Below are 14575 nucleotides of genomic sequence, written 5' to 3' on the forward strand. Positions count from 1 at the left end.
ACTACCTAAATGTACTCGCACCCATACTAGATTAAATGAAACACTTTTCAACCGAGATAAATTTCGCCATCTATTCGTTATCAATAATGCCACTCCTCCATAAGTTCTACTATTCTGCGATCGCTTTCTTTGTGATCCAAAATAAGAAAAACCTTCTATTCTCTCCTCTTTTTCCAGCCACGTTTCTACTAATGATACAACTGAAAAATCACAACATTTAAGAAGACACTCTGCTTTAAGATACGAAAAACCCTGAACATTCCAATGCGCTATGACACTCGTAATTTGCGCCATGGCCCTGCTTATCCTATCCACTATTTGAGCCAATGGGTTATGACGAGTTAAATAGCCGCCTAGGCTCCATTTTATTAGGGTCGTCAGCTCTAACCGACTTGCTCTTCTGTCTTAGGTGGTCATCTGGGCTAATAATTTGTTGGCTGTTGCGTTTGGGAGCCCCCACAGGCCCGAGAAAAGTTGATGTGGAACCTTTTTTAATAACAGGAGTTTCACTGTTTACCCCATTTATTTCGTTATCACTACCAAGCTCCTCCACTACACTAAAGAAAGATTGAATTGAGAATGAAGATCCAGAACGCGATCTTGAATTTCAAGATTCTTCCAGTTTAAACCGATTATTTTCAGAAACAAAACTCTTTACTAAACTTTTTTGTGGCACTGATAAAGACCCAGGTTCACAGTGAAACTTTTGCCCCAAATTTCTCTTAAAATGGTTCATGGTACTCGCTGATGACTCTATATTAGGGGCATTCGTAACCTCAACTACAGACTGATTATCAAAGCTATACGTAAAACACTGTATATATGTATATATATATATATATATATATATATATATATATATATATATATATATATATATATATATATATATATATATATATATATATATATATATATATAAGGGATTTTTATATATATATAAAAGGATTTTATACATATATATAAAAATATAAATATATTTTTATATATATATAAGGGATATATATAAGGGATTTATATAAGGGATTTTTCACAGGGAAAAATTTTCGGCCTGCGAGGGGATTGTCTGGAGGAGAAACGCCTAGGCCCACTGAAATTTTGGGCGTTAAACCGAAGCTCAAGATATATTTTAAGGGGAGCATATTCACCCCTCTTCTTTGTAAGAACTTTGAAAATTTTTTGAAGCACTTCTAGCGCTTCTAAAATAAGGTTGAAATTTTGAGGCAAACAGCAATACTAAAAATGACTTGTAAGAACTAAAGTAAACATTGTAAAATTTACTGATGAATAATCACGGTAAAGGAAGAAATCTTAAAAAAGGTGTAAATAGAAAATGCTAGCACTTGAATTACAAATCGTAGTCTGTATTAAATAAAAAGGAAATTAAATTTAAAAAACAATTTTTTCCAACTGAAAGTAAGGAGCAGCATCAAGACTTAAAACTAACAGAAATTACTTTGTATATTAAGGGGGTTCTCACTTCCTCAACGTACCATTTTTTACACTAGTTTCTTTTGCTCTAAAAGTGCTTCTTTTTCCAATTCAACAACCCTTGCCTTTCACAAGTCCTTCTTAGAGAATTGGGACAAAAAGCCCAACTTCAGCGTAAACAACGAGATTGATGAGGATAGGGCAGCTCTTCTCATATATATGATACAGTAGTTTCTGTTCTTTTTAATTTTTAATGGTGCTCTTTACTTTCAGTTGAAAAAACTTCGCTTTTTATTTAATTGCAGATAGTTTTCAAATCATATCTAGGCCTAAATAAGATATCATGTTGGATACTGGCTAATAACCCCCTGATTTCTGGCTGATAAATTAAACGTAATAATAATTACAAATTATATGGTAGCATCCCACTTATTCAGTTTTTCTGCTAAAAATTAAAATGTTGGATCGTAATTAAAGATTTGACAAAATTCAAATATTTAGTCAAAATTTTTGATGAGCAGTAGCTTTGATGAACAGGCCCTTAATAAAATCTTAACTACACAGTTTAGGTAGACTAGAAGGGTTACGGTTGTTAATATGAATGAAAATTCTGCACGACTTTTGATCTTCTACACAGCTGAAGCTATCGCAACCTGGACAATCAGGTTTTCTTATGTCTAAATACATTTTATATACACGTTTAAATAAACCCAAATATTATGTATAAATAGGAAAAAAAGGATATCATCTAAAGTCACTGAAAACAAACCTCCTGGTCACACTTGCCACCTCCCCTCCCTTTCCCCTGCAGAAAATTCCCAGCGAGGGTTGTGAGGCCCAGCCCCACCTTTTCCACCTCTGTGCTGGTAGGCAGGCAAATGTAATGTTTTAGGCTACATAGAAAAAGACTGTCTTAGTGGGAGGGTCACTGTTACCCCCCCCTCCCAACACTAACAACAAAGGTGTAGAACAAAATATTCCCAGGTTTCAAGAGAGATTGGATATCAATTTTTATCACCTCCCCCCCCCCAAAAAAAAGGAATAAAAAAAGACTAAAAAACTGAAGGTTCAATCAGAGTTAGGATATCTAGGCATTAAAATATACTCTTTGGGGCAGTTATTCCCCTCTCCTTCAATGCGTAAGAAATTACCCATCGTTCCTTCTTTGTAATATTGTATGTGCACTTACACGCCACTGTGTCTAATTTTATGAAATATGAAGTAAATCAGTCTAGTCGAATATAAACCTTTAAAATAAGAATCAGAAACACTTTTCTGCAATAAGAAGGGAGACATTACCCAGCAGAACCATTATTCAGGCTTAGTCTAATTAAAGAGAGATGAGATATTAAACTTCTATTCCTTCCCCCCCTCCTAAAAAAACCTTTTTCTGCATTTATCTGAAGTATCATGGGCAGTTAGACAACTTTGGCAGTGGAATGCACTCTAGGCATCTGACTCCCACTAATTGACCTAATGCCCCTCCTTCATAATAGGCGATCTGCAATAGCATAGCTCAACACAATCAAATAGTTCTTGGTAACGAACTGTAAGTAAGGGTAGTAACCAAAACTCTAAAAAACGGAATATTGATACCAGTAGATATATCAAAAGAATTGAGTTCTTATCTTGATTTTTGATTTTTGAAAAAATGGAGGAAACCCAAAAAATCAGAGAATCTTAATGAAAATCACACCACCAGACTCAGACTCAGCGTATCACACATGCGTGTTTATTTATTTTATTTTCTTTCCAGGGATGATCTAATCAATCCAGTGATACTAGAATATCGTGAGAGGGCTCATTCGAGTGGAAATTAAAAGTTCTAATGCCCTTTTTAAGAAACCCAAAATGGGAGGGCAACTAGGCCCCCTACCACGCCCCTTTTTTCTTAAAATGGTCCGATCAAAATTTTGAGAGAGCCATTTTGTTCAGCATAGTTGAAAGACCGAAGAACTATGTCTTTGAAGATATTATGAACCCCCCCAGCTCTTGGGGAAAGGTCTTTAAGTTACAGAATTTGCCTATTGTTTCCGTATAGTAATTTTATTGGGAAGTATGCCTACATTTTTCGGGGGTGGGGATTTTCTGCTGATGGATTTTCTACGGGAATAATTTTCCATGGGGAGGGTAGTTTCCAGGGAGTAAGTTTTACACCTGGAGAATTTGTCAAAATTCCTCTACGAAATTCTTCTCATGTATTACTTTCTCATTGCCGACTCAATTTTACGCTTGGAGATGTTAAGGGTATTTGTCAAGGTTAATTATCCACCAGGATTGAATTGTCTAGTGAATAAATCTGTGGGAAGGAGGGATTTATCCGTGGAAATATAGCCAGATTTCCTGGTATTACTTAAAAAACTATTAGAAATTAAATAATAAAACAAGTTTTTTCAACTGAAAGTAAGGAGCAACATTAAAACTTAAAACGAACAGAAACCATTACGCATATGAGGGGGGGGTCCTCCTCAAAACCTCACTCTTTACGCAAGAGTTTGAATTATGTCCCAATTCTTTAAGAACGACTTCCGATGAACCGGCTTAACAACGACGCCGTGAACCGGCTTAGTTAAATCAAGTCGTCAGATGAATATCCATATTGATAATTTTTTCTTATTTCGATTACATAGTTTTCCAGGACTGAATACACCACCGTATGTGCAGCACTGCTTCTTCTGCAACCGGGAAGCTCAATATATAATTTTTTGATACTTTAAATTGACTGTTTATCTTACCTAACGATAGCAACTTGGTCCTCTCTGGGGTCAAATCTTAATCTGGAGCCATTGAAGAGAAAGAAAACGCCACTTTCCAGTAATAAAGTATTTTGCTCACTTCAGAAGTACACTAGAACTTTTATTTTCATTTAAATATTCCCCCACCCGAGCTTCTAGGGCTATTATTTCGATGCAAAAACCCCTTGGAAAAAAGAAGCGAAATTTCATACTTTTGTAAATAGGAGCTTGAAACCTCTACAATAATGTTCTTTGAAATGGTGAATTTAACGGTTTAATTTTCATCAAAGTTGTTTAATTTTTGGAATGTTTTCTGCCCTTTCTCGAAAATCAGGCAAATATTCTCAGGCTATTTGCTTTTCAGGGATAACATTAAACTTAATAAACTTTATTTAAAATCATTTCAGAAAGCTGATTCTTTTAATGTATTGATTCTTACCAAAATTCAGGTAGAGTTATGGTTACTATTTTGTTTCATTCCTTTCCTGAGTTACTCCTTACTTTCAGTTCAGTTACCTTAAGATCAGTGGACAATTTAGTTTTTTTTTCTGCCTTCCTAGCCATATAGTCTTGGGAGGGGTATACTATGATGTATTTAGTTTTATTGTTTTAATTTATTTTTGATATCTTCCATGCAAAAATTAAGTTTAAAAGAAGGATGTAATTAGTTTCCAGGACACACAACTTTCGTAATTGTCTCCCATGATCCAAGAGTCGAGATCCTCAAATAAAACCAGAACAAAGTAAGTACACAAATCAAAACTTGCAGGTTTACTTGTATCTATGGAAGTAGTAAGTCTATCAAATGGCTTATATTCAAAATATAAGACTATGGGGTAGCCTGCTTTCCATAATTCTTTATCCTAGCTTCCCTAATTTTGTTTCTAAACTATTATATTTTCATCACATTTTGGTATATTCCATTATGATTAACGTAACTTCACTTCTCGAGTTTGTTCGGTATAATGCGTAAGTACCCGTTATGGAGTGCCATGGATTACTTAACCTTGTATAGAATAACCCACATCGCCAAAAATATTAGTACTATATCTACATTTTTTATTAACTTTTGTCTACCCTTTTCATCAAAACTGGAAAGTGCTCAGAAGAGTAAAAATTAGAAATATTTAGTAGGCGAGAATCAGAAAGGTAAAATGGGATGTAACGGAATGACAACAAATGTATAAATCCTAACAAAATATATTGATTTAGCTTACCGTTTGAAGTTTGAACTAAGCGGTCTTCCATGATACGAATTTTGTTATGTGGAACTTCTGCTTATTTATTTTCTGACCATTTACCTAGAACCAAAAGAAATAGACACCTTCAAAACCAAATTCAAAGAGTGACTCGCTGGACGCTTTCAGGGGGCATGGAGGCTGCAGAGTCGAAGGTATCTACATCTGTGCACTCTACGAGGCCAGTAGCACCACCCCCCGCATAGACAACACATTTATATCCTTATAATTAATACTATGGTACTTTCTATAGGTGCGAACAATAAAAAAAACATATGTATTATCGGTCATACATCTAAGGACCAATATGTTCGTTTTTTGGGCATTCTTGTTGATGAAAACATATCTTTCAAACGTCAGATTGATTTTATTAAAATGAAGATATGCAGGAGTCTCGGTATTTTAAGGAAACTTAAACATACTTTTCCTGGATCAATTTTGAAAATCATTTTTCATTGCTTGATCCAATCTTACGTTTCTTACTGTCCAATAGTGTGGATGCCAACCTTTCCTTTACTATTAAAACCACTTTCTAAGGTTTACAATAAAGCTAGAAACCTCATTCAGGAAACTAATCGTTCATTAGTTATCAAACAGTTCGTGGTAACGAACTGTAAGTAAGGAGCGACCCGGCTCAATGGTAACCGAAAGTCTAAAAAACAGAATTTTGATACCAATAGATACATCAAAAGAATTAGATTTTAATGCTGATTTCAAATATATAAGTTTCATCAAATTTAGTTTTACACATCAAAAATTACGCGCCTGAGAAAATTTGGCTGATTTTAGAAAAAAGGGGTAAAGACCCCCTAAAAGCTATAGAACCTTAATGAAAATCACACCATCATATTCAGCATATAAGAGAACCCTACTGTAGAAGTTTCAAGCACCTATCTACAAAAATGTGGAAATTTGCATTTTTTTGCCAGAAAATAGATCACGGATGCGTGTTTATTTTTTTTTTTCCCCAGGGGTGATGGTATCGACCCAGTGGTCCTAGAATATCGCAAGAAGGCTCATTGAATGAAAATTAAAGGTTCTAGTGTCCTTTTTAAGTGACCAAAAAATGGAGGGCAACTAGGCACCCTCCCACGATCATTTTTTCCCCAAAGTCACCCGATCAAAATTTTGAGATAGCCATTTTGTTCAGGATGATCGAAAATATGATAACTATGTCTTTTAGGATGACTTAATCCCCCGAAATCCCCGGGGGGAGGGCTGAAAGTTATGAACTTTACCCAATGTTAACATATAGTATTGGTTATTGGGAAGCATACAGACGTTTTCAGGGGGGATTTTTTCTGGTAGGTGGGGGGGTGGGGGTTGGGGGCTATATGGGAGGATCTTTTAATGAAGGAAGTTTTCATGGGGGAAGGGACACTGCTATGAAGGGGGCGCCGGATTTCCCATCATTATTAAAGAAAAAGATCAGAAATTAAATAAATAAAAAAGTTTTTCAACTGAAAGTAAGGAGCAACACCAAATCTTAAGACGAACAGAAAATATTACGCATATGATTGGGTTCACCTTCTAGTTAACACCTCGCTCTTTAAGCCAAAGATTTTTTAGTACTTTCCTAAGAGCTATTTATTCTAATTAACGGCCTTTGTGATTAAGGGGTCATTTTTAAAGAATAGGGACAAAATTCAAACGTTAGCTTAAAGAGCAAGGTATTGACTAGGGGCGAACCCCCTAATATACGTATTAAAAATCTATGAATATAGAAGTTCGGTACATAAGTTAATTTGTAAGTTACGTATACTTATTACTAATAAAAAGTTCGTAAATAAAATTAAACAAGTTTCGAGAAAGCCATTTAACCAAATAAAAGTAAAATTAATATGCAAATTTGGTTTTAATTATTCGTGTACGGTGAGCCAAAATCAAAACCTGCGTTAATTCAAAAAGGTTCAAAAATTAAATAAAAAAACAAGTGTTTTTAACTGAAAGTAAGGAACGACGGTAAAACTTAAAACGAACAGAAATTATTCCGTATATATAAGGGGCTGTCTCCTCCTCAACGCCTCGCTCTTTACGCTAAAGTTTAACTTTCTGACAACTCTATTTTTGTTAAACAATGAAAAACTTTAGCGTAAAGAGCGAGGTGTTGAAGAGGGGACAGCCCCTTTCATATACGGAATAATTTCTGTACGTTTTAAGTTTTAACGCCGTTCCTTACTTTCAGTTAAAAAAACTTGTTTTTTTATTTAATTTCCCATTACATGATCTTGAGTCGCTAAACATTCTTTCATGTGCATATTTTACTTTTTATCAGCTTCATGGTGACCTCCCTCAGCCCCTAAGTGTTCCGCTATCTTTTACTTCTGATGAAAATAACTATAATCTTCGCAATATGACACAAATCATATTCAAGTTCCATTTACTCCTTGTATAAGGTCAGATTTTAATCCTCTAATGGCGTGTCATATTGTATGAAATAAGTTGTCTGAATCAGCTCGAGGGTGCTACTCATTCGGTTTGTTTAAAAAAATTATTAAAAATTCTTTGGCTTCTTAGAAGTTATTTTTATTTGTGTTATATTTTTATTTAATTATTTTTTGGAGTCTATTTAATCTAGTTAATTAATTTAGTCTATTTATTATTTTATTTTTGTTTCTGTAGTTTTTATTTATATTTTCTTTTCTTTTCTTTTGCTCTTCTGTCTGTGAGTAAGTGACCATTTTAAATTTCCTTCTGTTTTTCATCTCTGAGTAACTCATTAGTCTTCCTCCTTCTTTACAGGCCAATGAGCCTTTGGGGGAATAGTAAAATGTAATATTGTATGTGTATTTAATGAAGAATAAACCTTATCTTATTTTTATACAGTAACATTTGATATTCAAAAACTTATCCGTGTGGTCAAGCCAAAATTTTTCCTCCTGAAATTGGGTTGGAAAGGAGTGCAGTAGACAGGCTAATTTGATTGCTAACTGAAGTTTCTAGAGTGTTTTTTAAGGGTCCAAACCTGTTCGGAGAGGCAATGACAAGTGTTGTCTATGAGATATTGACCAAACATTATCTAAATAATTAAAACAAAGCATAACATTTCTGAAAATGTTAGATAGAAAGTTGGACCTTTAACAACTTTCTGAAATCAGATTTGTTAAGGGATTTTTATTCTGCCTAACTTACGGACCCATATGTGTGTCTTGTAATTAAACCACCTCCAAAAAATTGTTCATTTTTTTTTTAATATAAATATTTTATTTTGCAATAGGCCAAACTTTCCGGATGCTTCCCCATTTCCTTTAGGTTCTAAAAAAAAAATTAAAAAAAATAAAGGTGAAGGCTCCCCCGTATGGACGAGTTTATTGCCATAATCTGTAGAAAAAAAATTTCATTAAAAAAATTGGTAATGTCTTAATTAATTGTATAAACCGCTATAGACTCTATATAAATTTAGCATGGAGACCGGTAAAGCGGGTAATTGCTATTGATCGCAAAGCGTGGTTTCTCATTGAATTTACAATATTTAAACTGTTGTTTTTCAGGGTTTAGGGGGGGAAGGTACCTAGGTTAGGCTAGGTTAGGTTACGTATTTAATATATGCTATGCTTTACCCCCCACCCCCCCTAATGTGCAAATATATATCCCCAATTTGTTTAATAAAACAATATAAACGGGTATCTGACCCTCCCGTTTGATTAGTTTCCTTAATAGTCTTTAGCGGTGTGTACCATTAAGTAAAACAGTACCCAATAATTTTTTTGGTACTTCCGTATTATATGGTACACACTCGAGAATGTGGATCCACAAATTTTGTTTTTTGGTTGACAGTACCCAAAGAAAATTATCTTAGGCTCAGTTGAAATTTACGTTGTAGGTATATTTTTAATATTCAATATAGAGAGATGATAATTTGATTGGGTTTGTTAAGTATTTAATAAAATACGTTTTGGGCGGCCCTCCTCCTCCACCAGAATTTTTTGTTGTAGACTTGTAGTTTTAATAATTTTTTTTTTACTAAAGTATTGTATTTCCATCATATTTCGGTATATTTCATTATGATTAACCAAACTGCATTTCTCGAGTGTGGATCATATAATAGGGAAGTACATTTTTTTTAAATAATCAAAGAATTATCGAAATTGTGATCAATTACTGCTTATTTCCTTTCGAGGAACTGGCAAACCTCAAGAGTGATGCAAGCCAGGTGGCGCACATCCCAAAAAGCAAAAGTTTGCCGCACGTTACGCGAAAGGGCGTGGCGAAAGCGGGTAACTGAGTAACTTCATGATTAACATCCCTCGCTTTATTTTAAACCCTAATGAAATATAATAATATCAAAGGAGCTGAGATACTTACAATTTTAAATTGTGATCAGTTTCAGGTAACCCCATAAAGCATTACAAATTTATACACAAACTTTCGTCATTTTCCCAAGTTCTTAATACACTAAACCCCCACTATTCACTCCGATAATTGCAGTGCACGTAAATAAATAAATTGTGTACATAGTGTACTTTAACATCCTCCATAAGAATTGCTCTAGAATTTTTCAGCTTTAATGAAGCAAAAGCTGCAATCTGTAACTAGGCCTGTTTATAATTAAAACGTTTGGTACTCCTATGTTAAACGAACTCTTTTATACACTGCTAGTTTGTTTAATGCTATTGAAATAAAATAAAATAGGATGGATATATAATAGTTTAGAAACAAATTTTGGCTGTATATTTGCACATTCGGGGGGTGGGGGGTAAAGCATAGCATATATTATTACGAAACCTAGCCTAACCTAACCTAGGTACCTTTTCCCTCCCCTAAACTGAATTGTGAATAACCGCAAAGCTGGGTTTGTCAAAAACAACAGACACATCCACAGTAGGAGAATGGTCTTTGGGCCAAGACTGTATTCCCCCTCCATATTCGTAATAGTTTTACTACCTTTTCCATGATTTGTAATATTTCATATAATGTGAATGATCTTTAGTCAAATCAACCCTCTTGGAATGATGTGAAATAACCAAATCTACCTGATTATTCCTCCTGGAATCATTAGTGGGTTAAGAAACCACCTTCGAAAAACGACAAATAGTATTTAAAGTGGCGCATGTGTTGTTAAAATCTAAAATGCTAGTATATACTATTTCTTTAGTTAACCTCTCCACTCCCAAAAAACACAATAACTTGATTTAGACTTTTTGGAAATGACATTCTAGCGATACCCCTGACATGCCTTGCTTCAAGTTTCAGTAGAAGTGGTGCAAGACCCCTTTCTAAAATAACTAAAATGACAACACAATTCTTGCTTCAAATTCATCAGAGAAGCCATATTTATTTCATGTTAACTTTCAGTTAAATTTTATCCAGACCCTTATCAGGATGCAATTCTGGTTATATATTTGCACATTAGGGGGGTGGGGTATATACTCTGTAAATATGTAGGCTCTAAGAAATTCATGAATTTCTAAGAAAAACTGGAAAAACAAGGAAAGAAGTGAAGATAAATAAAGGTGCCCAACCTGCAAAATGTGTTGTTAACAATGATTATTCTAAATGTTATGGGGTAAGAATTATTTTCTTAACATGTTTCCTTATGTCCAGCTGGGCTCCTAGGCTTATAATACTGGTTGGTTAATTTAAAGATTTGTACATATATATACACTGGCAAATTAGCCATCTGGTGGTATCCCTGAAGTAAGTTTACAGGTGTAGTCATGGGGGTACTGGTGCATTATGCGGGCACCGCGAAGAAGCCAAGTTTGGTTAATGCTAATGAAATAAAATAAAATAGGATGAATATATAAAGTTTAGAAACAAATTTGGGTTATATATTTGCACATTAGGGGGATGGGGGGGGGGGGGTAAAGCTGAGGATATATTAAATACGTAGCCTAACCTAACCTATGTACCTTTCTCCCTCCTAAACCCCAAAAAATAATTGTTTAAATATTGAGAAACCACGCTTTGCCATCAATTTATCTAGCAAATCACCCGTTGTCTGCTAATGAAATAGCAGTTTGACCGGTTTCATGACTGGTTTCTTTGATACAGTATATAGCGATGCCAGCATAATACACCAGTACCGTCTTGGGCCACTCTTACCTACGTGCTTTAAAATGATGCAAATCACAGCTCGATAGCTATAAATTCTAAAACTATTGAATCTTATTTTTAACATCTTTCTTTTTTAAAATGATAGAAAAAAAACAAGGGTAAAATTCTACTGTAGCTACTTTTGGCTAACTTGGAAAGGGGTTAGGTTAGGAAAATAAAACTTTCAGGGATGGATCTACAGGCTAAAGTATGCCACGGGAAAGGTATTTTGAAATGCCTACCTCCACTCCTTCTCCCTCTAGAGGGTCCTGAAATATGTCTACATGACAGGTTTATACCTATTGAAATTTTGACAAAACAACATTTTACCTTAATTTTCAGTAATCAGTTTCTTTTTCTCTGGCTTTAGTTCTGAAAATGCAATTGCTCGTATTTGAGTAGAATTTAAGCGATATCATTGTTTTTTTGCTTTTTTTTTCAAAATTTAGGAAACATATTTGCATATTTTTAAAACCTTGTAACTTGGGATTGAGCAAAGTCGTAAAGCTGAAAATTTTTTTGTTGTACTTCATTTAAGCAGAAGGTCTATTTTCCAAGGTTTTACTTTTATAACACACAAATTTTTAGATATCATCAAAGGTCAGGACCTCTAGAGGGAGAAGGAGTGGAGGTAGGTACTTTAAAATACCTTCCCGTGACATACTTTAGCCTGTAGACTTATCCTGAAAGTTTCATTTTCCTAACCTAACCCTTTTACAAGATAGCCAAAAGTAGCTAAAGTAGAATTTACGGGATACCACAAGATGGCTAATTTGACAGTGTATATATATATATATATATATATATATATATATATATATATATATATATATATATATATATATATATATATATATATATATATATATATATATATATATATATATATATATATATATATATATATATATATATATATATATATATATATATATATATATATATATATATATATATATATATATATATATATATATATATATATATATATATATATATATATATATATATATATATATATATATATATATATATATATATATATATATATATATATATATATATATATATACATATATACATTTAAATTAGCCAACCGGCCAACCATTATTTTAAGCCTAGGAGTCCAGCTGGGCATAAGGAAACACATTAAGAAAACAATTCTTATTCCCCAATATGCAGAATAATCCTAGCTAATACATTTTGCAGGGGTAGAGCCTTTATCTTCACTTCTTTCCTTGTTTTTCCAGTTTTTCTAAGAAATTCATGGAATTTCTTACAACCTATATATTCACAGAATATATACCCCACCCCCCTAATACGCAAATATATACCTAGAATTGCATCATCATTCTAAATATAACATCCATTTGCATCACAAATGAACTTTACTCCCATATTAGCCATATGGTGGATGTCCGAATTTTACCAAAAACAAGAAGTTTCGTCAACAATGCTTCAATTTCTATTCCTCTCTTACGAAAAACATTAAACATTGAATCAAGTTTTGAAATATTGTTTTTAAAACTATGGGTTGTCATTCTTAAACTTTTTCTCGCTTAGATCAACCATTTTCCAAGACAGTGAAAGCACCTCACCTGAGCTTCTAGTTGAAAAATACTTTTTGGATTTAAATATTTGTTCATAAGGACACTTCTTTTTGAAATTAGAATAACTAAGATGCAGATTTAAATTTATGCTCAATAAAGCTTTTTTTTCAGCAGAAAAACAAAGCCAGTTGATATTAAAACAAAATTCACTTACATTGTTCGTAGCACTTCAAACTTGACTGTCTAATGCCTAACAACTGCAAAACTCAACTAAAGAAAATTGGTTATTTTCTATGTTCAAAACATCAAAACTTGTAACTGAATGAAATGAATCTAATCTGTGTTAAAGGAAGATTTGATCATTGAAAGAAAATAGGGTAGATTGATATTTCACGTATTCAACTATTTTTGATGATTAACAAAGGGTATTGTACTAGGTACTGGTTCACAGGAGGCATGGATGTAATACAAGATAGCGACTGGGAAGGACAGAAGTCAGGGGAATCATTTGGGGGGTATAGAAGGACCGTTCTCACAAGGAAAATCAATGTAAATGATATGCAAATCGTATGGAAATGCACTGGGATAGGATCTTTAAAAAGTCTTATTCCAAGGAACATGCTGACTGGGTCGGTATCTTTTATTATTCAATCCACCCACGAATCAAGTAACCGACCTACAGAAAATCTAAATTGAATTTACTTAATTTTAGTAATTTCAAGTAACAACCGGTAGTAGAGACCCCGTTACTGTCCTATTTGCTAGGCAACACGCGAGAAGTGAAGTTTGGTTAACGCTAATGAAATAAAACTAAATTTGATGAAAATATAATAGTTTAGAAGCAAATTTCTGCTATATATTGCACATTAGGGGGGTAGGGGTAAAGCATAGCATATATTAAATACGTAGTCTATCCTAACCTAACCTAGGCACCTTTTTTCCCCCTAAACCCCAAAAAACTAAAGTTTAAGTTTCTTGGAGTGAGGAACCCCTTGTTACTAAGCGTCCCATAGGAATTACCCGGTAATGACTATTTCATCTTGGCTATTATCGACCTCGAGTGGCTGTCTTGCGTGTTGCTTAGCTAATAGAACAGTACCGAGACCCCTAATCCTTCAATGTATTAATTATTTATTTATTTATAAGTTTTTTATGCTACTTCCGTACAATCCAGAACACCCTCAAAAGGTGAAGTTAGGTTAATCATAATGAATTATACCAAATTTTATGAAAATATAATACTTTAGTGACAAAATTAAGGAAACTGCAGCAAACAATTATGGAAAGCAGGCCGCCTAGAACGCATTATATTAAATACCTAACCAAAACATCAACTCTATATATTAAATATTTAATTGAAAAATAACTACAACGTAGTGTTTCCTTGAACCTAAGCTAATCATCTCCGAATACAGACAGCTTAAACCGGTTATCTCAGATGCAACAGAGCAATTTTCACGAGTGTGTTCTGGATTATACGGAGGCACCATTTTTTTCCTGGTCACTTTATATGGAAGGGGTGGTCTTAAAAAATTCAGACGGGGCTCTTCTGACTATAAATAAAAATTTCTAGTCCCCTTTTTAA

At 33.7% G+C, this 14575-nt stretch overlaps 1 protein-coding gene across 1 annotated transcript in view; it reads right to left on the bottom strand.

The window, feature by feature from the left end:
* LOC148950762 (uncharacterized) overlaps positions 1-13290 on the bottom strand; it is a 32902-nt gene extending 19612 nt beyond the window's left edge. The window contains exons 1-2 of the mRNA XM_089091939.1: positions 13205-13290; positions 5384-5467 (exon numbers count right to left, since the gene is read on the bottom strand). Coding sequence (XP_088948065.1) covers positions 5384-5414 — 31 coding nt within the window. The 5' untranslated portion in view covers positions 5415-5467; positions 13205-13290. The remainder of the gene's footprint in view (positions 1-5383; positions 5468-13204) is intronic.
* Positions 13291-14575: the final 1285 nt, after the last annotated feature.

Source organism: Artemia sp. Qi Xiang Cuo, chromosome 7 (genome assembly GCF_049724085.1).
Source record: "Artemia sp. Qi Xiang Cuo chromosome 7, ASM4972408v1, whole genome shotgun sequence".
Lineage (NCBI taxonomy): Eukaryota > Metazoa > Arthropoda > Branchiopoda > Anostraca > Artemiidae > Artemia > Artemia sp. Qi Xiang Cuo.